The sequence below is a fragment of the Haliaeetus leucocephalus genome, unplaced genomic scaffold, assembly GCF_000737465.1.
Source record: "Haliaeetus leucocephalus isolate CR32 unplaced genomic scaffold, Haliaeetus_leucocephalus-4.0 Scaffold295, whole genome shotgun sequence".
Classification (NCBI taxonomy): domain Eukaryota; kingdom Metazoa; phylum Chordata; class Aves; order Accipitriformes; family Accipitridae; genus Haliaeetus; species Haliaeetus leucocephalus.
In genome coordinates, this window is record NW_010972731.1 from 7,456,995 (window position 1) to 7,483,668 (window position 26,674).

Genomic DNA, 26,674 nt, shown 5'->3' on the forward strand with positions numbered 1-26,674 from the left:
CCCCCCCCCCCTCGCGCGGCGCCGCCATCTTGCAAGCGGACAACCGGAGGGGCTGAGCTCCGCCGCTGCCTCTGCCTCTCCCCCTCCCCTCCGGCCGGGCTGCCTTCTCCCGGGGCCGGGGGGCCGGAGCCGGCAGGTAAGGCCTTCAGGAAAGGGGCACGCCCGCCCGCTCAGCCCACTTCAGCCGGCTGTGTGAGGGCAGGACATCCCCCTTCCCCAGCGCTCTCTCCCCTTCCCCACACGGGGTTCCGCCGCCTGAGGAACGGGCTTCGTCGCCGTCCCCTCAGGGGCCCGGGGGGGGGGGCTCTCCTGGGCGGCCCCTTTCCTGGGCTGCCGGGGGCTCCTCGCCGTCCGCCAGCTCCACAGGTGAAGGGGAGCGGTGTGCTCGCTCCCACGTTGGGGGCGGCGGCGTGCCCAGGCCTCTCCCCTGGGAGGAGGGAAGGGATCCTCAGGTACCCTGGGGTGCCTGGGCGGGCTTCCCCTCCCAGGGCGTGTGTAACCCACCTGGAGCAGCTGAAGGACTTGTAGGGAGGTGTGGGGTGGAAGGGTCTGCCCTCTGCCGTCTAGCCCAGGGCGATAGGTTAGTGTGGAGGGCCCTTCTGGGCCGGGGAAATTCCCCGTGGGGAGATGGGCGAGAGGGTTCAGTTGCCCTCCAGCCCGTGAGGATCAATTCTTTAGCACCATCGTTATCCCATACAGTTATTCCTGCCTCTCTTGCTTTCTGTGTGGACATGCTCAGTTCTTGGAGGTGTAAAGCCAGTGGGAGTAGGGTGTCATGTGTACCCAGTCCAGTAATTGTTGTGTTCATCATGGCGTCTCTGTGTAATTGTGTGCAGCCCAAAAGAAAGGGTAGGAGTTTGTGGGCTGCAGCCTACTCTGTGGTGCGTGTGTTCTCCCAAATTTAATGCAGGCTTGGAAGATTTGTCCACCTCAAGCCAGAGAGTTTATAGTCCCATGTACCCTTGTGCAGTCATGTCTTTACACATCTAATAAAGTTTTGTGAGCTTTCTGTCATCCCAACACCTGTTTCAAGGTTGATACATCTACAAATGCAACTTCCCCCCCCCCCCCGCACACTGTAGGCCACTTGTTGCTGTTGAAGTACATCCCCAAGAAAGTCCTTGACCTGTTGTTATGTGAAGAGATATGTTCAGTGTTGCTTGTGAATATGTCAGTATCTCACTGTGGTGTAAAATGCACCCTGAACAATAATCAGGAACCAACAACTCTTGTCTTTCAGCAGATCTCTTAACTCCTCATTTCCCTAATCCGTGGATCAAAGAAGGTAACACATTGGAAAAAACTGTGTCTTCAAAACACCATGTGAATGTTTTTAGTAACATTGAAAGTTGTCTCTATGTTGTTCCCATCTAATCACACAAGCAGGGTGCTTTCAGGTGATGTTTGAGACCTAAAAGCATTTCTAGTACATGCTCACTTTGTTGGATTTATGATGTATCTTTAACACCATTATGAATATTTGATGAATGATGGCCCTTAGTTGACAGCTGGGAGTTACAGAGAGTAAGTGTACAGCAGAACAAAGGAAGAAACACTAGCTAAGAAATAAGTTTCCCCTTAAATTTTTGGGTACTTAGTTGGGGAGGGTTATAGGGATATAGTTGAGCTTGAGACTGCATGTCTGTAACCATACTGCCTTCTACGATGATTTTTTTTTTTACCTTCTCATCTGAAAGCAAAGGCTGAAAGGGGTGGGGTCTTGCTTTGCTGGTATATGGGGGAGCACCAGGTTCTAGTAGAGTCAAAACATCTAGGTGTTCAAATTCTGTTGCTGAAGTTGTCGCTATTTGTGCTCTCTTTCTGCACAGTTTGAAAGTTTTGATGACAGGCAGGTTTTCATTCACAGCAATTGAGCACAGCATAGATGCTTCATGAAGAAATTTTTGTTAGGAAGTTCCTGACTTGACTTTGGCTTTTAACTGAGAATAAATCAGGTACAGTTTCTGTGACGAGGTCAAACTGAGCAGGAGTATGTCTAGTTGTAAAGGTGGGCTGAATGAGTTTCTTTATAGAATTAGCCAGCTGTTCCTCTAAGATGAAAACTGTTCTTTTTCCTCTAGGTGCTGTTTTGGAGTACTTAATAGTTGATACACCATCAGCTTTTTGGAACACCTTATGTGTGCCTCTTAGATAATTATGTTTCTCAGCAGGGAGATGTTTGCCAGGAAATAAGTTATTAATTTATCCTAACTTCTATTTACTTTTGTTTTGTTTTGAATTATGCTACTCGTATTTGATATTTTTAGTCCCCTACATAATGCTGAAATGGATGATGAAGGATTGGACTATTTATACAGCAGAAGTGAAGTGCAGTAGCCTAGGACTTTTTGAGTTGAATGCTACTTTGGTCTTATCAGTGGCTGCTGGTCAGTGTGATTTATTTTGTTTTATTTGAACAAAATGTTATAGTAGAAGAAGTCACGAAAATGTCATGTTACAAAGAAGAATAAAAAGTATCGAGATGGAATCCCATCAAATCCTCATTGGGATTAGTGGTTTGTGCCTTTATTTGGAAAAAAAATTGTATTGATTTCCTCTTGATATTTTTCTCCTGTTTTCACAGGAGAAATATTAGTATCAAAGAATGATAACAACTGCTTCACCAAGTGGATGCATTGTGCAAGAGGTCATTATTTACACCTACCAGCTTTATTGAACTCTTCCTTACCTTTCATCCTTATTTGTAAGTTTATGATTTTTTGCCAAGTGATGGAAAGATACGCACCTATGGAAATAGACTCTTCTAGCTAATTTAGCAGAGCCAGAACCCAAGAGCTCTGTTTAGCTCAGTTCTACCTCCCGCTGGCTTTGTGATCTTGAAAAAGTCAATAAATGTTGCTCATGACAAGCTGATGGAAGAGAGAATCTGTGTTACTAGATGATAGCCTGAGGAAAACATTTAAAAAAAGAAAAAAAACCCCAAGAAAAAAACTGTTGAAGTTAGGAAGTTGTCTGGGGGTATCTTTGGAGGCCTGCAAGGAAGCATTCTGCTGGAGGGTATGTAAAGCTTGGGGGCAGGAGAAGGAAGGCAAGGCAGGCTGAGCTCCCCTTCTTTGTGCCTTCTAGTTAGGTATGCTGAGCTAGGTCAGTAAATGGTATGGCTTGTGGGTCACAACATTCTGTAAGGGTATATTGCTGGTACTGTTGAAGTGGTGATAACAAATACTAAGAATGCTAGAAAATACAGGCTTATAGGAAACTCACTTTCTAAACAGAAAAAATTTGTTTCTTTTTTGTTTTTAATGTTGTGGCCTTAACAGACCTTTGATCTCTTACAGTCTTTTAGAAGTGGAAAAACAACTTAGGTTTGATGTTTTGTGTGCCATCAACTGAAATTGGGGCCATCATGAATATAACCAAGGGTGGACTAGTGCTGTTTTCAGCTAATTCCAATTCGTCATGCATGGAACTATCGAAGAGGATTGCTGAGTAAGTAAAATTTCCTGCAGGGCAGCTTAGGATCTTGGTGTTACTATGATGGGACTTATTTTAGTAAAGACTGATTTCTCTGTTTAGGGAAAGTTACGTTGGAAAACTGCCACGGTTTGCAAGAACATCTAGTGCACTGTATTACAGTGTATTTCAACAGATCAATAACAAAATAACTTGTGTTTAAATTGTTCAGTGGCAGGTTGTGATTGGCTGCAGTAGGTTACAGAGAACACATGGGAAAATTAGTGTTTGGATAGTGTTAAATAATCATAGCAGAAGTTTTTATAATTTTCTTACTCTCCTTGTAGTGGAGTTTTCTTAGACAGCAAAGCTGCGTCCGTCCCACTCGCTGTATATTTTAGATGGCAACATTTCTTTAGCTTTAAATGCACAAATAACTTCAGCAGAACTTTTATGACTTAAGTAAATTTTTACCATGCTACTATAATGGTACTGGGATGCACAACATTACCAGGAGTATAGCACATGATGGATTTCTTCCTGAGGTTTATGTACCCAAAGTTAGGTACAGATAGGAGGAGAAAGGAGAGTGCAAAGGAACTCAAGTTATGCATGGCAAGGACTTGGGCATAAGTGCGTAGCATACTTGGTTGTCTCCTTTTTCTAGTGATGAGGGTCTGCTAATACTGAAGTGGAGTAAATATAGCAGACATTAGTCTTCCGTTATTCATTGAGTAGAGCTCACTAGTATTTCCTATTTACTCTACATTGACATTTTTTCTATAGAGAATGATTTTAAAGTCGTCTTTTAAGCATTGTGTATATGTATGTTGCTGTGTGTATATACATATATATAAGGCAACATATATAGAATGTATATAGAAATATATATGAAAAATGAGAAATTGTTACGTGATTTAGTAATCAAGCATTATTTTCTTTCCACTGCTTGTTCGTCTGAGCTTGACTTGAAAATTAGTTTAGCTTAGCCTGCAGTGCAGCTTCTGGAAATTGTAGATGCTTTGTTAAGAGATATCCACTATAATTACTGGTTTTATGGTTTGGGATTTTCTTTTCTTGGTTTTCTCCTGTGAAATATAGCCTTTTCAGTAACTATTGCATTGTATGGTTTTGCATTTGTTTTGCCCTTCTTTTCCCCATATTGACGACTTCTTTTTTCTGCTCCTGCAGGCGCTTAGGCGTTGAGATGGGGAAGGTTCAGGTTTATCAAGAGCCAAACAGAGGTGAGCATTTAATTGGCAAAACTGGAAACTTAACCTAACTATGATGTGCATATATTGGCTACCCTTTTCGTAGACTCTGCTGAGTTTTGCTATTGCAAATATTACATATTTCTCTTCTTGGCAGAAACAAGAGTGCAGATTCAGGAGTCTGTGAGAGGAAAGGATGTATTTATCATCCAAACAGTTTCAAAGTGAGTAACTGTTTAAAGACACTGTGCTAGCGTTTTGACATGAGTTGTCCATAGGAATGCTTCTATTTTAATTTTTCTTTGCATTTTATGTGTATGATACACTATAATAAGCTTAGATTAACTAGATAGAGGCTTCTCTTTGTGTTTTTTTTTGTTGTTACTGTTTTTGGGGTTTTCTTGATATGTGCATAAAGAAGACTTCAGTATAAGCTAACCTCTGTTATTTTAATTTTCAGTGAATATGTCAATGAAACTTTTCCCTGGGTCTCTGCATTCTTTTGCTAAGTGCGTTCTTTTGCTTATGTCATTCTCTTTAAATTCTTCCCTTTTCAGCTACCCTGTCTCCAGCACCATTACAAAGTTCTAAATGTAGGAGGAGCATTTCCTAGGCAGTGTGTCCCCTGATTCAGAAAACAACTTTTTTTTTTTTTTTTTTAATGTGAAAAGAACTTTACAAATGCTGAGACCTTTTTTTTTAATGACAACAGAAATAGTAGGTCTCTTAGTTGATGACCATTTCTCATCTAAAAAGATACCCTCTCAATATTTTCATTTAGGGCAGAAAATAGATGGTAATTGTTAAATATTTAGCATAGAGGAATATGTCTTAAAGCCTGAAACTTCTTTTTAAAAAAAAAGCTTATCTATATCAAAAAATATACATATATTTTGGTTTGTGCAGAATAGAAGGAGATGTTGAAGATAAATTGTGGACTGCTTTGGTACAGCAACATGCTGTATTACTGAAAGCCTGAAAATGGTATAACAAAATCTGCTGAATTGCCCAAAATAGCCAAGTGAAGAAAAAAATGAAGTGTAATTCTAATGAAGAATTAAAATGTTGGGTCCAGGGCACTTGCTGTCCTGAGGTGCACAGCTGGATTCTTAGTGAAGATTGCTCAGTCACCATACTTTCTACTGCATTGGAGTGAAATCCCTGGAGTGGGTATAAATATTGTGTTGAATATGGGATTTTTATGCATGAGATACAGAACTAGATGCTTCTCGTTCCAGGGATGTGAATACTACGATCATGGAACTCCTGATCATGGTGTATGCTTGTAAAACCTCCTGTGCCAAAAGCATTATTGGAGTGATTCCTTACTTCCCGTACAGCAAACAGTGCAAGATGAGGAAAAGGGGCTCCATTGTCTCTAAACTACTGGCTTCAATGATGTGCAAAGCTGGTAAGAATTCAGGTTGTATGAAATAATCAGGGCAATGGGGGCTCTTGCTGTCAGGTTTCAGGTTTAGAGGTCTGTGCACAAGTTGGGAGTCTAAAAATAACTGCCATTTTTTTTGTGAATTTAAAACCCATATAGGAAGGAGAATGTAGTTAGAAATGTTTCCAAATGATGAGTTCATAAAAAACCCAAGCCTGTAACAGCCATTTTACATTGTGTCCTATTGAGCTGGCAAAATGAGTCTGCTGGACTCTGCTGCTTTGGGCTATGATATCTATCTCTCATAATACTGTTCTTTGCCTTTCTAACACTCTTGAACAGTTGTGTTTTGTCATTTCTACCCTGTTTTTTACCTGTTGGATGAATACGCTTTGTGTCTGTCTTTTACATTTGAGATGATGTGGGATAATGAGATTATTCATTTTCACAGCCTTCAATAAGAGCCTTTTCTGCTCCTTTTGTTTTGCTCCTGTCTCTGGGAAAAATGGGCAGTTACAATGAATACAGTGTGATCTGGTTTCTTATTTTGAGAGAAATGTTTTGATGATTAGAATTTGGGCCCATTTTTCAGGATTTCAGTACTCTAACATTAGCTGTGCTGGGGTCTTGCTATGGGGCATAGGACAATTTATCTTATTAGTGCTTCCATTTTGTCATCTGTTGAGAAAAATCTTACCTGCCTCAGTGTGGCACTACTGAGTCAATTATGTAGAGTGTTCTGAGGTTCTTTTTGAAAGGACACTGTGGAAATCTCAAAACATGATAATGCCGGTGTACTTAAGAGGGACATAGTTAATATGCTATGTACTTTCACTGAGTATAGTATTCTTGTTCTAATGCAGCTTAGAGATTTTGTTCTGGACAAACTTCAGTGAAACTTAATAGAGAAATAAAGAGTGTGTCTGTTGTTCTCTCTTACTTTTCTTGATGTGCTTCTCTGTATGTCTTTTTATTTATTTATTTATTTTTAAAAAGGACTAACTCATCTTATTACCATGGATTTACATCAGAAGGAAATACAGGGCTTCTTCAATATTCCAGTTGATAACTTGAGAGCGTCTCCATTTTTACTACAGTACATCCAAGAAGAGGTGAGGAATGCCTGCCATTACCATTGCTTTTTTAAATTATTTTTTGTCATGTCTCAAGGCTTCTGAAGCAAACTCCTCTGAAAAGACTAAATCTTCAAACAGAATTTTAAAGGGGGAAAGGTCATGCTGGGGCAAGGAATGGTGTTGAGGCAGTTGGTTCTTTTCTTCCCCACAGGCTTAAGTTTTGCTTTCATGAAGAGCTGGTGGTTTTTTATCCATGCAGAGATACTGTTCTGTCTTAGATATATTCCACTAACTAGTATTTAAAAAAAAGAGGATCTTTTTGCACTTGATATCCACTCTTCCTTTCCTATTTCTAGTTTCCTTGACATTTATAGGATGGACTGCTTGTGTAGGTGTAATTTATATTGCGTTATGAAAACACTTTGGAGGTTAAGTGAGAGAGCCTATTGATTCTATTCTGAAAGTAAGAACAGATGACTTCTTGTGTGGAAATCTTCACCTGCTGTTTGTTCAGCATGCCTTGACTTGAGGGGCTTAACTTCTGATGTTCTTTGCGTCCATTTCTCCATCTTATAAGTGCTTTGAGAAGTGCTCCTGGTAGATTCATACGTACAAATTGTATGAATGATAATTGTAGGTATAAGATGCATAGTATGCCTCTGACTAATTGTAATTTGGAATAAAGCAAATGCTTTCTTCCTGGTGAGAGGAAAGGTTTAGCTCACTCTTACTTTTATATCCAAGCTATTTCTTTATAAGAGATATGAATGCCTCAATTTAAAAAAAAAAAAAAAACCAAAACCCAAACTGACATGATTTTGTTATGACAGTGTTAAAATCTGTTTAGGGAATCAGTTACCATTTGAATCTGTCGTGATCAGTTGATTTGGTACTAGAGTCAAAGAGGATGTTAGAACAAAATTCCAGGCTCTGGCTTTGCCACAGTCCTTCATCTTGTATACCAGGGAAGAAGCATTGCACATTGTAAGCACTTCATAAGTTTAAAAAAAGGAAAAAAAAAGTGGAAAACCAAATACGCAGACACAGGGCAAGTTATGCCTTTATATGTTGCTTGAATGTATGGATTATGGTCGATAACATCATGTTCCTGGTTTAGTTTTGAAGCGCATTTTGGTACATGAGCTCTTGATGGTTTACAAAGAATTGTTGCAGCTTTGAGTCTGGCACTGCTGTGCAGTCTAACAAATGATTATTTGTTGAGATCTGCTGAAGTATGTGTAGAGAGGTTTAAAAAGATACTTTCAGTTTTTCATTTCTTCATTCCTCTGCTTGTCCTTGAGATGACTTGCTAAAACTAGAGTTAACTGAATGTGTCTGATCACATGGGATCTATATTGGCAAGTACCTTCACCAGCCAGGTCATTTATAGTATCTTTTCTTAAAAGTTTCATCCAGTGCTGCTCAGGAAGAATTTAGTATTCATCTCAAGTTCATGGTGGCAACAGCTTGCCAGATATCCTGCATCGTGAATGCCAAAGCATGAAAAATGTTTCAAATGGGAGTTGTGATGGGGTGTATTGAGTAGCATGAAATAGAGCCGATCTTGATAAGAACGGAGGTCACTTAAGCATTTAACTGAAAGTTAAGAGGATGAGGGCTTGTAGTTGTTCCTTGTTGGGAATTTACGCATAGGTGTGGAGAGAATTACTTGGTGTTCTGGGATGAAGACAGTCCAATCAGTGAAATTAATGTGGTATAGAAATAATTTGGTGATTTTCCTTTGTATGCTTAGCAAATGTTCAATACTCAGTGTCTTCTCTTTCCTATGCGTACATGTTAATCTTAGAGTGACGTAGCTCTTTGTTACGAGGAGTTGTTGATGACTTACTATGTTTTGGATGACATTTCTGGCTTTCTGACTTCATTTTTAAAGAGCTGAGAACAAATTTGATAATTTGGCAGGGGAAAAATGAGGCAATGATGTCTGAACAAGATCAAAGCCTTTATTATGTCAAGTGGCAGGCCCTGCCTTGTCCATACCTTCCATCATGTTAATCTTTGTAGCCTGTTGTATAACTAAGTGTTTATAAAGGACAGAACATGCTGAATTCCCAGTATTATAGGTGGAGTTAGTAGCATTGCGGATTATTAATGTTGCCTGACAAGTCCTCAGGAAAGCTCTTGTTTTCAGTTGGTTAGGCCCATGCCCAAATTCAGAACTTAATTTTTTCTTTCCCATGCCTTTCCTAGCTAGAGTGCTTTTGGAAATATTCAGCCAGTGTGGTTTGTATGTTTGAGGATAAGATTATAGAAGAACTTACCTTGCTTGTGTTTGGGGAAAAAAACCCCAGTATTTCCATGCTCTGGAACTGGTATTTGACCTCTGGCAGCAAGGCAATGAACTGGATGTCAGGGTATCACCCCTCCGAATTTGTGAAATTACAACTGTAACAGATCAATTTGCACGTATTTAGTAAAGTGTCTCCTGTCCCTGAACACTGGGATTCGAGGATTGAATCTGCTCTGTAGGACTTTGCTAGCTGTTGAAGCTGAGAGTGGCTGTGGACTATTGTTACAGCAACTGATGGAAGGACAGGTTCTCTGTATGCTGCTCTCTGTGGCAGACAGATCGTCCCAGGGCAGCACAGTGAAGGAAAATGCTGAGTTTGCAAGGAAGGGGGTAAGATCAGACATTAGAGGGAGTATAGATTGCTGTCAGAAAGGAGGGCTGGGAGTGCGAATGGCAGAATGCTCAAGAAGTTCTGGACAGGGAAAGACCAGTCTAATGTGGAGTTGCTGTTTGTAGGGAAAATGGAGACGAGGATAAGAAACTTTGGAGAGATGGGGACTAAAATGCTGGCTAAATGAAGAGGAGGAGTCGGGAGTGAAAGGCCAGTATGAGAGTGGGGCAGGGCAGCGGCAGCAAACTTTGGAGTAGACTGTGCTTGTGAAGACTGACTGAAGTACCCATCAGACCTTGAAATGAAGCCCAGACTTCTTGGCCATACACTTTGCTGCTGTTGGCATTTGCATCCTCTAGTGCTGATCTGCATAGAAGACAGTTTGCAGCAATATTAGACTGTGACTCCAGGATCAGTGCAGTGAATGCGGAATTTTTATCCCTTTTGATCATCCATATAAAGAGTCAGTATGATGTGATGGAGAGACAGAGAGGTGTTACTTTTTTTGGTGTACACTGAAAAACAATAGGAAGTAGATAAAATGCTATGTTTTCAAGTGATTAAAGACTGCTGTGTGCATGCACAAGACAAATTAAGTTGAACAGGAAACTTCAATTTTCATGGTTTCCTGTTTCTTTTAACACTTGTCCATGTAGCCCTGGTGTTCTTCTAAAGCAGTTACTTTTGTGTAATCTGTAATGTAACATGGTGTTTATGAAAGGTACAGTTTTAAGTTAATATCTGAATTTTCTAAATACCTGTTTTTACTGAGCTGTGAACTTTGATCATGTACCATGGATTCTTGAGGTTGCTTTCTTATGTTAGGTAAAATGTTCGATGCTTAAAATTCTTCTGGCAAAATAAAGTTCTCTGATTCTTACTGAGTTAAAATTTGTCTGAAGATATGAAGTAGACATTGCTATCTGTTATTTACTACAGATACCAGACTACAGGAATGCTGTAATTGTGGCCAAATCACCTGCGTCTGCAAAGAGGTGGGTAAGATCTGCTCTCTTGTGTTAGAGCAGGAAATCTCTATTGTGATTTTGTTCTTAGGATCAAGTGAAGGACAGATATCCAATGATTAGAAGATGCAGCCTTCAAATCCCTCCCAATTCTACTTTGTCAGATGTGTAGTTTTTACATCATTGCTGTAATCATAATAAATCTAAGGAGAGTAAAAAACAAACAAACAAAAGGATGAGGTAGGTCAGTACAGTGCTTAGGATAAAGAAGGTATTTAATTGTATTATATTTGTGTGCATTTTCATTATAAATTTCCTGCTGTAAATTAATTAAAATGGCTGGAAGTATAATGCTATTAATCCAGAGTAATTGCTTAACATGGTCATAACTTAGAACATGGTTGATCAGATCCTAAATACAGATGGCTTACCAACTAGTATGGTGAAACACGATTTGACGTTTGAGATGATTTTGATTTTGAAGTCCTTGTTGGCTGAACAACTGTTCTTAACCCATGAAGATTTTTTGGTTGACTATTCCTAAACTCTTTGGAATTACACTGCTCTCAGCAGGTGGTGTAAGAGTTGGACAATGGTTTAAGAGATACTGTATTCGCTGTGGTGACAAGCCAATAGTTTGTTGAAAAGTTATCTAGACTTTCATGCCAAGGAATCATGATACTCTTTGTAGGAAAGGTTTTTGTTATTTTATACAGCAAATCAGAAATACTTCTGTTTGTAGAAGTGTAGTGAGGGGAACAACTTTCATCTTTCATCATCTTTGTTTTCCAGGAGTAATTTGTATGTGATTTCTTCTGTTTTGGCCAGTTATTTTACATTTGCTTGTCTTTGACTGTTTCTTTTACTTGGTGTCAGTATTCCCTCTTGGGTGTAGGCAGGCATTTGTTTTCATGCTCATCAAGTAATTGTGCATGCCAGCAAGTAGTCTACACATACCTTTAACTGATCAGACAGATAAGTTGCACAGGTAACCGATCTGTGTAGGAGAGGACCCCAGAGCTGTATTGTTTAGCTTCTTCATATGTACATGTGAGCATTTAAGAGCAGTATTTGGGGAGGTACATTGTATTTGGAAAAGGGTGATTGAATGTGTCAGCCTAATCAAGAAAAACACTTTTCAGATGAATGCTTACTGTGAAAGAGAACCTTCACTTGATGAAGTTGAGAATGTTTCTGTGGTTTCTGAGCTCACTGGAAAATGAATAACTCATTTTACTGTTACTTTGAACTTTATTCAGTTTAATATTGCATTTTAGAGTAATTACTATGATTTTGTTGATAGGATTATGCCTTCGTCATAACTCTTAAGATAAATATGTTTGAAACCATAATTTATCTGTAGTTAACCACTTGAAAAAATGTCCTCACTGTATGATAACCACAGGGCAGAAGATTCTTTGTTTTTAATTAACTGAGCATTACGATGGGCAAATTATTCTGTGGACTTTGAGTTGTTTGGATAGTGAAACAAGGCTTAAGCGTAAAGGAGGTGATTCAGGCCACAGGTCTTAGATGCTAATGTTAGAACAAAGTGACTCACTCTCAACCTGCCAGGCTCACTTTCACCAGAAGGATACTAGATCATGGGTTTAGGCTAGATACCAAACTCTTGGGTATGCAAGGTAATGTAGGATGAATCTGCTAATTTTCACTTGCTGCTTCCAGTATCTGGGATATAAGCACTGTCTGTGAAATTCCTATTTTCCTGACTCTGCTTTCCCCACTCCCCCAGCTAACCTTATACTTCTTTACATAAATTTCTAATTTTAGTTGAAAAAATATTGCATGGTGAAGGAGGTTTTTGTAAGCTTGTAAAAAATCTGGGCTGTTTAACTTTTGAGGTGTGGTTTGTCAGGCAAAATGTTCATCTGGATTCTCTTTTCTGTAGGATATCTAAGGTCATGTGTCAGAAGGTCAGGAATATTGTCTTTACTTAGTGCAAATCTTGCTAAAAATAAATAGGTGAACACTTGTTTTCTGTTTTCATGTGAATATTTATTTCCTATTAAATGTAGACAATCCAGACATCTAGGCTATTCTTGGTTGGTTAGATGAGACCTGCTAAAGCATGGGATTTCAAGAATGCTGAAGGCAAGGAAATGTTTTTTTTGACTGTTGGGCAAAGGAAGTAATCAGAATTATGTGACTTGCAGCATTTATCCTGCTGCTTCAAGGGCAGTATCAGTACTTGCAAGGTTATTCTGACTCTCACAAGCCTGGTGAAAACAAGATACTAAGGGGCAAGGGCTTTCTTCTATGTGTTTTCCTAAAATTTTAGGATCATTCCATTTTTCCTCTGAAACGTTAAAAATAAAATGGAAATAGATTAGGATTGTATGCATGTAAATAATTTTAAATTTAATGTATTTCTGTTTTTTTTAACCCTTTCCCTGCAGGGCACAGTCATTTGCTGAGCGCTTACGGTTGGGAATTGCTGTGATTCATGGGGAAGCTCAAGATGCTGAGTCTGACATGGTGGATGGTCGACACTCACCACCTACAGCCAAAAATGTAGCTGCTATTCATCCCAGTTTGGAGATACCCAGTAAGTAAGTTTGTGTGTAAAAGTGTTCACCTATTGTTTTTTGTGGGTTTGGGGAATGGGGCTGGCAGTGATGGACCATCAAAGAGGAGTGGTTCTTTAGGGGGAAAGAAGATTACTTCTTTCTTAGTAGGGAGAAAAAAGATTCCTTTTTGATGCTCTTTCTCCATGGTTTTAGTGCGAGGCTGTATGTGAGGTCTGTGCCCTGTGTAGGGGAGGGGCTGTGTCATTATGGGTAGTCAGAAGAGCTGCTGGCAGAGAGGCCTGGCTTTTTTGCCATTTATTTTTCCTGTTGGAGTTTTTCTGGGACACAGAGCTAATAAGCTGAGCTGACACTGGTTTTGTGCGTAGCTGTGTAATGTCACGGGCCTTTACAGAGTAACCTTGCTGAATGTGGATGTGATCTATAGCTGCGCGAGCAAGACTTCATTGGATCTCAGTAGGGTGATTGAACTGGTTGTGTCTGCAAGCCACTCTATTCTCTGTACTAAAATTAAGAATTAATTGAATCGGTTAAGAATTTGGGTGTAAATGAATGTAGTTAATGCTTTGGCTAAGCTTAAAAAAATCATCTATGTATTAAAATCCTGCTGTGTTTTCCCCAGTAATGGTGTGATGGTTGAAATAATTGTTGCTGCATTTCTCTCTATAACAGTGGTGACCCATGCAAAGCAGACATTTCCACACTTGAAGTAAATTGTATAAGCTTTTCTCTTTCTTTCTCCTTTCTACCCATCTAAAAAAAATTGCCATTAATTAGTGCTGATTCCCAAGGAAAAACCACCCATCACAGTTGTTGGAGATGTAGGAGGAAGAATAGCTATTATCGTGGTAAGTAAGATGCCATCACTTCTGATAAATTATATTAAACATGTTAAAGTTGCAGAAATCAAGTAGATATTCTGCTGTATCAGCAACTAAACTTTGGTTGATGGTGGACTTTTGATACTGCACTTACACCATGAGGCAGTATTCTGCACACTTACTGAAGGTGACCATGTGAACTATGAAGAGATCTGTGCTGAAAAGCAGCATTTGGACCTTGTTTCTATGGACAGGCCAGATAAATTTCTGTTCAAGTGCTTGCCTGAAGGTGAGGAGTTTCAGGTGGTGCTTATACATCAGATTAGGGGAAAATCACCATGTTTCTGTTCTGTGAGTTTGGAAATGCCAGTGAAGTAGAGATGATGCCATCTTACGGTTTCTCTGAAGCAGAGTGTAATCTCTGGGCTTGTCATGGGAAAGGCCAATTTCCTGTTAGTTTGGTTTTTGAATGAATGTCAGTTGTCTGGGCTTTTCCCTCTTCCCCTCATGGAGCAATCCCTCTGCCCCTTGATGTTGCAGTAGTTTTGGACACTCTGCTTTTCTGTTCTTTGGCCCTCACCATCTAGCTCAGGTGTCTGAAGAACAGCATCAATAAAAATGGCTGTTTTGTGTTGGCCGTAAACTGTTATACTTGAAGAAGATGTAATGTCAATCTGGGTGTGCTGTGTTGATCTGTCTGAGGACATGGTGAATCTTCACTGACTCAATCTTATTTTGACAGGATGACATCATAGATGACGTTGACAGCTTTCTTGCCGCAGCAGAGACCCTCAAGGAAAGGGGGGCTTACAAGATCTTTGTAATGGCCACACATGGCCTGTTATCTTCAGATGCTCCCAGACTGATAGAGGAATCTGCAATCGATGAAGTAAGCATGGATTCTGAATTTCTGATCAAATGATTTTGGGTTTTTTAAGCAAGCAATTTTCTCCTGATTTGATTCTTAAAATATACTGGCATTAAGAATTTAGCTGGGAGGTTTCTGGGTTCAGGCTTTCTTACCATGGAGTTGTGTGCTAGAATATTAGCATCTAAGCCTCCTTAAACTATAGCAGTGGGAAACTAGGGAAGTAGTGAGATGATGGACTGGCAGTATTAGCAGACTTTTCCCATCAGTGCGGGGGATATTTTTGTACCTTACTTTGGACCTGCATGGCAGAATGAAAGGAAGGAAGGACAGTGCCTTTAGTATCCATGGATACATGCAATCCTGTAGCAATCCATGGGTCTTCCTAAGATTTTGACCCTGACAGTAATGTAAAATCTTATTTTCATCAGCAGGGGTCTGGTGGGTGGACATTCCCTTTCGCAGTTCTAATATGGGAGGTGGAAAACGTAATGGAGTTAACGTCTTTCTGATGATTTTTTTCTTTCTGTAGGTGGTTGTTACAAACACAATTCCACATGAAATACAAAAACTCCAGTGCCCTAAAATCAAGACTGTGGATATCAGCATGATCCTCTCAGAAGCCATTCGCAGGATCCATAATGGGGAGTCAATGTCGTACCTTTTCAGAAATATAGGACTGGATGATTAATGCTTCTTATTTTAAAGAAACACCCCAGGCCAAACTGGAAGTGAACAGATAATGAGCTGTGAAGCATCATGCTTACCTTAATATTTGAGCCACTTTTTATTTTCTCTTGGTTTAAGTATCAAGGTAGAACAGTTTTTAAGAGCTTTTTTTTTTTTTTCCTTTGCAGGGTTGGTTTTTTTGGGGGTGGGTGGGAAATAAACATTTTAAAAAAAACTGTTCTAGTTGCTTTTAGGTTAGTTGCACTATATACATGATGGAAAAAAACCCAGAAAACACTTGAGGCAAGAATTTGGCTTCTAAATTAAGCATTCCTTTTCCAAAGCTGCTTGCTACAAGTGCTTTAAAAGATAATAAAATGAAGTGACTGTATAATATTTGCATTTTAAAAGCCAAAAAGGTTGTATTGTTGTATGCAGTTAAGTGATTTTGTAGGAGTGCTTTTATAGAAAAGCATATGAAATATGCACCTGTATTTATTTTCTGCAACAAAGAATAAAGACTTGTTTTGTGTGAGCTTTCTAAAAATGTTCATGTACTAGTAACTTGTCTTCTAAAGTGTGTCCACTTAAAAATGATTTGTAGGTATTATGTTACTGAAAGAAATCAAGAAGTTAATTGATTCTTTTATGCCAACGTGTTACTGTGGAATATGAACGGGATTCAGGCTTCTTGGCAGTAAGGGGAGTAACGTGCGTTTTGCTTGTTGTAGCCAAACACCTGCAAATGAGGAGGAGAGGCTGCTTTTCCCTAATACTGATACTTGTTGTCATTTTTCAACCTGTCTTACAGAATCATTTAGGTTGGAAAAGACCTTCAAGATCGAGTCCAACCATTAACCGTGCCCACTAAACCATGTCCTGAAGTACCCTGTCCACTCACTTTTTTAATATCTCCAGGGATGATGATTCAACCACTTCCCTGGGCAGCCCATTCCAATGTTTGACAACCCTCTCAGTAAAAAAATTTTTCCTAATATCTAAGCTAAATCTCCATTGCCTCAACTTGAGGCCATTTCCTCTTGTCCTATCTCCAGCCACCTGACAGAAGAGACCAAGACCCGCCTCACTACAACCCCCTTTCAGGTAGTTGTAGAGAGCGATAAGGTCTCCCCTCAGCCTCCTCTTTTCTAGACTAAACAGCAGACTGGTTTTTCAGAGGTTTCTATCCTGGCCTGAATGCATGGATGTACTAAAAAATATGGCCGTAGTGCAGAGCCTAAGTTGTTCAGGTTTGTTTTCCCAACCGTACTTGGGTACATGTGGGTGGAATGGCCAGCTAGCTGCCATGCTGAGCTTCCAGTCTCAGAGACTTGGAAGTTCCTGACCTGTTGCAGACAAAATGGTGGTGGAATTAATGAGCGTTTAGGGGTTGTTTGGTCTAATCTCTCACCATCAGAATGTCCTACAAATGAGTACAAAACTTAAGGCATGTTCAAAACCAGAAGTGAAATTAACCTTTGTTGACACCATTTCTCTCTGCTCGGGATAAACTTCCAAGGGCTTTGGAAGATTCATTGGCTTTTAAGGATAAAAACAGGTTAGTTTTTTTTCCTTCCCTTGTCTTGCTACAGCACTGGGCACAATGGAGGCCTGTGACTAGAAGACCTAGATATTGCAAAAAGATTTACAGTACTTGGTCTTGTTGGTACATTCAGCAAGTGAGATGGTGATTTTATTTAGGCAACTTCATGTTTCTGTTCAGATAATGCTGTTCTTCATTCTGTGAGCTTATTTTTCATAAGATTATTCTGTTTGATTTTTGTGGTCCTGTCCAGAGAGGTACGTTCTTTCTCTATGAAATGAGCAAATGCAAGGCTGTACCTGGTTGTACTTCAATGACAGTAGGTTATTAAACACTTCAGCGATGTTAATAGGTACACCAGGCTGTATTAACACTTTCATGCACTTTGAATGTGTTAATGCAGGTTAAATTCCAGTTGAGCAGTGAGGGGGAACTTAAGTTCCTCTCGCAAGTGTGCAGACTTGCTCCTGGGTGCCTCAGCGGCTATTTCAGAGAGGAGAAATACGCTGACCCGTCTCAGTGCTGGGTGTATTAGTTGCAGGGTGTTTATTTTATTAGTGAGACCTTGTGATATATGGTTGGAAAGCGTGCTGCCATTTGGAAATGAGCCAGCCAAGCATCCAGCGCAGCAAACAGCATGATTACTAAATGCGCAGAAATATTAAAATTCAAAGGTTGTTTCCTGCTGCTTGTTTCATGTTGGCCTTTGGAGGAAAGGCTTAATCTCTTCTGTGAGTGTTTCTGCTGGTCAGCCCTTGCTGGCGTGCTGAGGCTCCACCTGGGATCTTCATGTCACTCCTGTGTTTGATCATTGCTTTTAGCACGTAGAAAACCCCCAACTTTGCCTAGTTCTGTGCAGTGCAATTATTGTATTGATTAGGACTCAAGAATTTGGGAGCAAGTTGCGATCGTGAGACTGGATTGCCAGTCCTTTGGCTTTTCATAGCATTGGAGTGGTTGAAAGTGAGCAAAGTGCACGTGTCTTCCCTCAGACATTTTTCATACCCCTTTCATTACAGCACATAACTGCAGAGCTGCCTAATCTCTATGTGCTTTTCCCAGAAGCAAAAGTATTGGATCACCAGAAATGCCAGCTATTCTTAGCAGTATTTCTCTGGGATCCTTCAAATGTAAAAAACACCTTAAAAACCCTGCTTTAACCAGCAATTTCTACAGTAATTAACTAGGCAGAAGATCATGCAAATTCTTTCCAGACTTACTATCTGCAAGAAAAATATTGGGGTTCGGTTTACAGTTCATAGAAGACAAAAGCCTTCGCTGTTTCTTGTCCAGCAATATCTAGATTTAAGGCACCTCTGCAAGAGGCTGCTGGGGGCCTTTATCCTGAGAGTCTGCACTGCAGAAATGCATTAATTGCAGGGGCAGCTTGGACTGGAGCCTGCAGTTTCTTCAAGATCAGTGCAGAAGAAGCAGAAAAGCCCAAGGAAATGGGGATTAAGTAGTGGCTCATTTGTGAGACACCGAAATCAAGAGGTGCTTGCCGGGACTGGGGGTCCCTCGGGTGCCAGCTGGAAGGGCGATGGGAAACTGAAAGGGGAGGGAGGCAGCGGACAGCCAGGCTGCCCACCCAAGCGCCTTTGGAAGTGAAGCTCTTACTGCTGGCTTGTTTAATGATAAATACCTTCAAGCTGCTAATGAGTTACTGATTCAGTGACTGTCTGTGTGAGGATGAGGAAGGAGGCTGAAGAATGATGGAGGGCAATTCCACTGCTGGATCCTTTACCCCCTCGCAGCAGTTCAGCATTGCTGACCTTGTTGTCGTAGTGGTTTATTTTTCCTTAAACGTTGCAGTGGGAATATGGGTAAGAATATTTTCTCTTGTTCCCTTTCTGTTTTCTGAGTAAGTTGGTTTGTTTTTTTTTTTCAGGGCTGGCTTTTCTGCGTGCAATCTTTTGAAAATCTCTATTATTTTCTTGTTGTAGTTTGCACTTGTTACGTATTTTGTGTGTTGTCCTGCATTTGCTCTGTTCTGTTGTACAAACCCTCCGCCCTTTTCACTCCCTACAGAAAGACTCCTATAGCCTGAGAACAAGGTGGAATTAACCACGGCACAAACCTCTCACCCAGCCTCCGGTCTGCTGGGCGTAAGCAGATCTGCCGCTTGTCTATTAAAGGGTGTTGAGACAAATGCCCTGCTTAACAGAAAAAGCCCTCGGCTACCCGCAGTTTCAGACAAAGGTTCTCCAAAGCCATTTATTCTGCCTTGCAGAAAAATCGTAGCCAAAGCTGGGCCCTATTAGCCAACCTGTCTGCTCGGGATGGTGGTAGGATGGGCGCATCCTCCGTGCTTCCCCCTCTCGGGGTGCCTCCTTTGCTATTCATGGCTCCAGGTACTCGGGGTGCAGCCACCATTTCGTGTAATTAAGCTTGAGGTGCAGAGCTCCCATTAATTATCCCGAGTCTCCTGTCTCTTGGCTTCTTGTCTGGGAGACTTGGTTTCTTGCTTTCTTGGTGCCTTGTCTGGGTTTGTAGGGAAAGGGTGCTCTGTGCTGATCTTTCCTCCTCCCAGTCTTCCTGCAGGGTGAACAGGAACACCGTCAGTGGCTATTTCCTTGCTGGCAGAGACATGGCATGGTGGCCAGTAAGTAGAGATCTCTGTCCCTCTTGTGACACCCTGGGCAGCAGGGACATCCCACCAAATTCCCTCTTCTGCACCCCTGCTTTCTCCACTGCCTGCCCCACACTTTCCCCCACCCTGTATACCTCCTTCTGCCAGGATTCGTGTCTTTTGAGCTGCATTTCCCTTCTCATTGCATGAAGGGTGCTGGAGCCCACCCAGCTTGTTGGGTCTCCTCGTAGGCTGCTCCGAACTTGGGCAGGGGTCGTTGAAGTCAAACATCTATCTCCACCAGCCCTGTGTGCTCCTGGTGGCTCCAACAAGACATGGGTGTCCCAAGTTTTTCTCCCTCCTCTTATTTCAGTATGATCTTGACAAACTGGTTGTAGGTCTTTCCCATGTCTGGCACTGGCTGCTTGCGCAGGGCCACCTCCGGGCAGGGTGCGTGGCCACCGTGGCAAATGCAGCAACGTGTGGCTCCTCCTCATCCTCCTGAAGACAAGAAAGTCCATCCAAAACCCACTGGGCATGGCCAGATGAGCTGAACGAGCTCAAGTGCTTGTTGCTGGGGCTCACGCCTACCTGGATTGGAGTCTGTTAAGGGTTTTTCTTGCAAATACGTAGACATCCCTCATCACATGCAGTGTATCTTTGGCCACACTTTGCTTCTAGAAGTGGCAGGGAGGTCTGCGCTCTGCTGCTCCTGTTCAGACATTATTTTTGCCGCCTCCTCTTACCGAGTTATCCCCTCGGGGCTGCGCTGCTGGGGAAGCACCAAAGCTGGTCCAGCTGGTGGGACCGCCGTGCCAAGCTGTGGGGAGCCGGCGGCCGGGCACCCCGCCTGTGAGCACCCACAGAACCTCCCCTGCTCCTCCGCAGATCGGTGCCTCTCTCTTCGCCAGCAGCGAAGGCTCGGGGCTCTTCATCGGGCTGGCAGGGACCGGTGCTGCCGGGGGAATCGCTGTCACTGGCTTCGAGTGGAATGTAAGAAACGTGTCGCGTTATTAAGAAAATGAGTTTCTCGAGCTGCGTCGCTGCAGATGGCCCATTTCACAGCAGCTTCACGCAATGTCTCGAAAGGCTTGGGAGGAGTTGTGCAGGGGGTAATTAATGCAACCCTGCTAACTCAGCTTCTCCAGCTCATGTCTAGTGCACGTACAGTGAGTTTGGAGTCAACTCAGGTCCACGTGCTCAGGGAAAAGGACATTTCAGAGCAGAGCTTCCCAGTCCAGCCCCTCCATGACCCCGACAGGGAGATGGCTGAATAGGTCACCCATTCCCTGCTTCCCTGCACGTTGTATCCAAAGTCCTTGGGTTCTGCAGCAAAAATATGGCATTGGGCTTGCTTGGTGCTCGAGGAGTTAGTGGGAAACATCTGGTCAGGAGCTGAAGGGCTGAGGGGAGCGGGCTCCTGCAGGCGGGGATGCTGGGGGGGGTCTCCACCATGATCCCCCCCCCCCCCCCCCGCCCTGTGAAGCCATTTAGGGATGTAAACGTGCACTTGAGGGTGAGCCAGGGCTGGCTCAGGAGTGGTGGACAGGGTCTAGCACTGCAGTCAACGTTGAGCTGCAGCAGGATCAGTGTTTTTTCTGGCTGTGCCGTGTTCCTCCTTCCCAACAGGCGACTTATGCTCTTCTGGCGCTAGCCTGGGTGTTCGTGCCGGTTTACATCTCATCTGGGGTACGTACAGCTGCCCTGAGCCTGCTGTGGGGAACACGGCCCCAGCCAGGTCCCCTGCTCCCCAGAGGGCTGTCACCACTGTCCTTTGAGACTCCGAAGCCCTGTTCTGGGAATGCAGCTGTCCCCTTGCCTTCCCCGGGACCATCCCCAGAGGAGGGGGCCTGGACAGGGCAATGATCACTCTCTTTCCCCCCTGGCAGATTGTCACGATGCCGGAGTATCTCCAGCGAAGGTTTGGAGGGGAGAGGATCAGGATGTACCTCTCTGGCCTGTCGCTCCTGCTCTCCATCTTCACCAAAATCTCTGTGAGTAGCTCCCGCTCAGCTCTGTGACAAACCCACGACTGATTTCCAGCAAGGAAAATGCTATTTTGGGGCTCAAACCTTGTGTAGCCAAGGCAGGGGAGAGCAGCTGCTGCAGGATGCTCCAAGAGGGAGCAGGACAAGAGGTGGGAATTCGTGGGCAGATGCTGTCTGCGACACCTCGTGCGTTTGTAGGTAGATCCAGCAGCGATGCTCATGTCCAGGTGGCCCTGACAGATACATGGCTGTGTGTCAGGATTCCCAAACTCATGGTGCACTCGTCTTGTAGCAGAGGTTGTGGGTGAAACGTGCTTGGAGGCTGGGTTGTGTCGTCTGGGTTTTTCTCCATGCTCCAGCCGTGATGCTTTCTGGTGTCCCCGAGGGACCCGGCAGAGCTGGGGACAGAATTGGGAATGCATTCATTGCTTTAAGGCATGCAGGTTTTCTGAGGAAAGGAAGCCTTGCTGCAGCTATAAGATGCCCAGCCTGTACAGAGAAAGTGCCTGATTTTCAGGGACTCTTCCACAGGGATGTTTCCCCCACATTTTGGCCTCATTCACGGTTCCCTGTGTGCAGCCTCTGTTCCTGCTGCCCTCTTGGTAACCGTGAGAAGAGTTTATCCGAGGTAAAACAGCTAAAAAGCCTGTGACACCAGGCCTAAGGCAAGCAGGAGAGAGCCGGGCACAGACAGCCCTGGGGGGGCTGGAGACAGCGAGACAGAGATCAAGAGCAAACAGCTCAGAAACGATCTGGAGGAGAAAACCTGCCGGAGGGAGCAATCCTGCACCACCGCCTCTGTTGGAGCGGGCGGATCTGACCTGGGGTCTGCTAGGGCTTCTGCGTTTCACCGCCTAAAAGAAATATGCTTTTGCAGGTGACTGGCTGCAAGAAATATGTTTTTGCATGTGGCTGGCTGCAGAAGCGGCTGTCTGCAGGGCAGGAAGGCCGGTGCCGGAGCATGTTTCCCCACGGCGAGGCGCTCAGCGCCTGCCGCTGCGTTCGCCCAGCTCCGTGCTTCGCAAACACCAGCTTGGCTGGATGCAGCCATCGCTCCCTGGGCGGCATTTCTGCCTTCTCCCTGGTGGCTTTGCAACCCCAGGCCCTGGGCTGAGCTGTTGTGGGGGGATCCTCTGGGTCCCCCTCCGAGGGATGCAGAGGATGGAGCAGACTGCAAACGGTGCTGGCCGTGCACATCCATCAGCGCGTAATGTGAAGGGAGAGGCTAAACCCGCGTCGGACAGGCCCCCGTGCTGCGTGATGTGATGTCCCCAGCTTCAGGAGACCCCCGTCTCCTTCCTGTGAGCTGCTCTTTGACTTTGGGCAAGTCACTACGCTTTGGATTTAAAAGGCGGGTTGCAGGGGAGATGGCAGCCCTTCCCGTGTTCCTGCTGATGAAGGGCTTTCAGCGTGGCAGAGGTGATGCTGGTGATTCCGTCGGTGCAGCTGCCACCTGTATCTCCCCCCACAAAACCATGTCCTGTCATGCTGGAGGGCATTCTTCCCATAAAACTGATATTCTTTATATCGTTATCATTTATGGTGTTGAAAGTCCTATGGCATTTCTCCTGAAATCAGCCTGGTGGCTCCAGGAGCACCAGTTCAGTTTGCAGGTTTGGGGAGTGACGCTTTGATTATTCCCTGATTTTCCTAATGTCCAGTAAACTCTTGTTACTTACTCCCCTCCTGTGTGCTGCTCAGGAGACATCTCTCCTCTGCTCCTGACGAAGACCGAGCAGGAGCTCGAGGGAGATGCTGGAGCATCCGTGGCTGTGGTGTTGGTCCCTGGGATCTGTGTGAATCCCTGCTGGCATTTAAAAGGAAAGGTTGGAAGCTGGGATAGGACTTCTGGTGATGTAGTTCTTGCTGGTCTGAATTTGAAGAAAGAAATTACCGGTAGTTTGAGGGCTGGTTGCCTTTGAGTCTCTTTCCAGACTATCACAGATGTCCCCTCTTCTCTTACAAAATGGTTCCCTACCATGCCATGGGCATGTGCTTGGTCCCTTTGGTTTCCAGTGTCTCCATGGCTTTGCCCAGAAGGGATGGATGTCCTACAAGTTCATTCTTAGCTTGGGAGACCGTTGTGGTGTCACCCCTTGCCTAACACCAGATGAACCTGTAGATGACCTCTGCCCAGTGCCTGCACCGATGGGAACTTTTGCGGTTCTCTTGGCCCTTCTCAGCCCAGCCTTGTGTTGGGAGCCTAGTGGACACTCCCAAATGTCTATTCCTGTGCCTTTTCTCAGCCAGTGCTATAGTTGCTTTGGTCTGCTGAGTTTTCTCTGATCTCTGAGTCACTCAGGATGCAACAGAGAAGGAATCAGCCTAATAAGGGGATTATCTTGGCATCTGGCTCCATTCATGGTAAATCTCACAAACAATGGTTGTTTCCAGCAGTGGGTTGGGATGAATGTCTGCAGACACACAGGGCGTTGCCAAACTGGCCCAGTGTCCCGTCCCTGGTGGTGGCTGCAGCGGGGAGTGTGGGACCAGAGTGCAAAACTCAGAGAAATTAGGCAGTGCTGTCTCTCGGCGGGGGTTTCCTTTGGTCCTTACTGGGGGCTGCCTCGAAGCCTGGGACTAGCTGGGCTTTGCCTGCCTCCTCTCCCTACAGACATTGCGTTTATGGATGGATCTCCGCTCCACGTTCTCCCGAGCTGAGACATGGCATCAGTGCTCATTCCTTGGTTCTTCTTTTGGGGCAGAAGGGATGCCAGTCTCTCCTCTCCTGGAATTTACCCTTTGGTGGACCCCAGCCTTCTGTGTTTCATGGCTGGGTGCAGCGGGGCAGCCCAGAGTCCTGCTGAGAGATTGTGTCCCCCTGGCTAGGAACACGTGAGGAGTTGCGCAGGCGTCCTAGCCTTGGTAAAGAGCCCCTGGAGACTCCTCTGTACCCTGGGTAACTTGTTCTACTGTGACTTCGGCTTCACCGATTGTTAAATCCAAGCTGTCTCTAAAGCCAGCTTTCATTGGGAAGGCATTAACGATGTTGGGTAAGAACGAGTTTCCAAGTGAGGTCACCGGTGGAGGCAGGGTTCTCACTGGATTATGAGACCTGACTTCAAAGGCTTCTCCTCTCCTTTTACAGTTGAAAGGACTTATTTTATGAATAGGTCATGCCTGGTTTTAATTAGCTTGTTTTTGTATTTGGGATGTCTTATTAACGACTCAGTCACATGCGCTTTTATTTTTTCCCACCCTAGCAGAATTACCAGGAAGGGAGGTGGAGATACCTCTGCTTCCTCATAGCAAAGGCTTAGACTCATTTGCAGACGACTGCAAAAATGATTAAGCATTGAGAAAGTCAGGAGAAGCAGTTATGAAATATCTTGTCCAGGGCTGAGTCTTCACAGCTGGGCTCTGGGGAAGGGTTGCTGGAGAAGGAGGCAGTCACAGGGAGGCATGACTTTCTGGCTGGTGCTGAGATGACAAGTGATGGATCCCTCCAAGGGACACTAGGAGCTCCAGAAAATGCCAAGGATGCTTGGCTGGCATTGTGCTAGGGCGGCTCAAAATATTTTGCGTTCCCACTTCAGGTTGCGTTGGGAGGAGATGGCTGAGGGCCCTTGGTTGGGGCTTTTCTGCCTTGCAGCTGAAACTTGCACTGCATGAACAGCTTGGTTGTCCTCTTGTAGGGCTGCTTGGTGGTCTCTGTGGTATCAAGCTGTAGTTGGATTGCATTTGTGGTGGAAAGGCATCAGAGGAGCCACTGGCAGAGGTTTTGCCATGGTTGCCCACGAGTTGGTTCCTCTTCAGCAGAACATTCCAGGGCTGAATTGCCTCTTGGTGCTGGCGAGGGCTGTCCCAGAGACATGGCCAAGCCCAAGTGCAGCTGAGGACACATGGTACCTCCCTTGGGAATGCCGGGCATGACTGCGGTGTAAAGCCTGGTCCAGATGTTGTGGAACAGTCCCTGAATTAGGATCCTCAAGATCATGGTGTAAGTGCTCTTCTGGTCGGTTTGATTTGTGATTTAATCCACGTTATGCCTAACGGTGTGGGCTCATCTGCCGGGGAACGGGCTTTCATGTTGTGCTGAAGCTGGGTGTGTGCTCACCTACTGGGTTTTCTGGCTGACGGAGCCCTGCTAGGTGGCACAAACCTTGGTTCTCCCATTGCGTAATCCTGCGTGGCCCCTCTCCATCACCTGATGACGGTCCTCAGCTGTGTGGCAAGCTGGCTGGAGCAGCGCTGGGAGGAGGGAGGGCAGAGTCAGGAGAAGGAGGTGCGATATGGGAAATGGCACCGGTCCTCCACGTTACTAATCTCAAGCGACTGCTGCCGCATGACCGGGCAAGAAAGCCCTGCTGTTTGGGGGATGGTTTCTGGGAGGTGTGTGAAGAAAGATGTCAAATCAGAGCTGGTGTCTTGGCTGTGGGAAGCCGTCATGGCTCTGGGCGAGGGCGTGGAGTCGGCTCGTCTTGCCCTTTCCTGCCTCTTCTGGCCTCGTTTCCTTCTCCAAACAAGGTCTTTGTGAAGATACCCCAGCTGAGCGCTGGGGGTGGCTGGATCTCAGCTGTGGGTGGAGACGTGGTGGTAGCATGGGCACTGCCTGCTGCGCCTGGTCCTTTGCTCCCATGGCATCAGTGCTTTTGCTGGAGGAGGTCCCCCAGCTCCCTCTGAGTCTCTGCTGTACATCTCATTCCCATGAGACCATGACCAGACCTCCTTGTGTGGGTCCAGCTCTCCCACAGGTCACTTTTGGGATGTCAATCATCTCGAGGGAGTTTGGCAGCTGAGTGAGCTGCAGGCCTGCGCACGCTCCTCTGGGCAGAGGCACACTCCTGGCATCCCTGTGGGACGTGACGCGGGTGCAGGAGATGCTGGGGCTGGTAGAGGCAGCGTGTTGGATGTGGAGTCGGTCTGTCTTTCTGTGGCCAAGCAGAAACCCCAAACCTCTTCTAGGGGCTTTGCCGGGGGGCTGCAAAGGTCAGGGAATGTGTTGGAGGATTCATTTGTGCTGGTCTGTGCTGGG

The 26,674-nt window shown here is 44.4% G+C and overlaps 2 protein-coding genes across 6 annotated transcripts in view; both read left to right on the forward strand.

The window, feature by feature from the left end:
* The first annotated feature begins 15 nt into the window (after nt 1–15).
* Nucleotides 16–16,140, forward strand: PRPSAP2 (phosphoribosyl pyrophosphate synthetase-associated protein 2). Of its 2 annotated transcripts, XM_010570391.1 has the most exons (12): nt 16–136; nt 2,585–2,704; nt 3,300–3,450; nt 4,606–4,658; nt 4,783–4,849; nt 5,864–6,036; nt 7,009–7,124; nt 10,670–10,725; nt 13,113–13,261; nt 14,019–14,089; nt 14,805–14,951; nt 15,463–16,140. In XM_010570391.1, exons 3-12 carry the CDS (start codon nt 3,332–3,334, stop codon nt 15,619–15,621), a joined length of 1,110 nt encoding a protein of 369 aa, XP_010568693.1. In that variant the 5' UTR covers nt 16–136; nt 2,585–2,704; nt 3,300–3,331; the 3' UTR covers nt 15,622–16,140. The 2 variants fall into 2 exon arrangements, with proteins under 2 accessions (XP_010568693.1, XP_010568694.1); XM_010570392.1 differs by lacking the exon at nt 2,585–2,704 and having other exon boundaries at nt 28–136.
* A 2,696-nt stretch (nt 16,141–18,836) lies between these two features.
* SLC5A10 (solute carrier family 5 (sodium/sugar cotransporter), member 10) overlaps nt 18,837–26,674 on the forward strand; it is a 41,215-nt gene continuing 33,377 nt past the window's right edge. For all 4 annotated transcript variants that reach the window (XM_010570394.1, XM_010570395.1, XM_010570397.1 and 1 more), the window contains exons 1-5: nt 18,837–18,965; nt 19,673–19,744; nt 20,600–20,704; nt 21,341–21,400; nt 21,601–21,705. In XM_010570394.1, the coding sequence (XP_010568696.1) occupies nt 18,852–18,965; nt 19,673–19,744; nt 20,600–20,704; nt 21,341–21,400; nt 21,601–21,705 (456 nt within the window). In that variant the 5' untranslated portion in view covers nt 18,837–18,851. The remainder of the gene's footprint in view (nt 18,966–19,672; nt 19,745–20,599; nt 20,705–21,340; nt 21,401–21,600; nt 21,706–26,674) is intronic.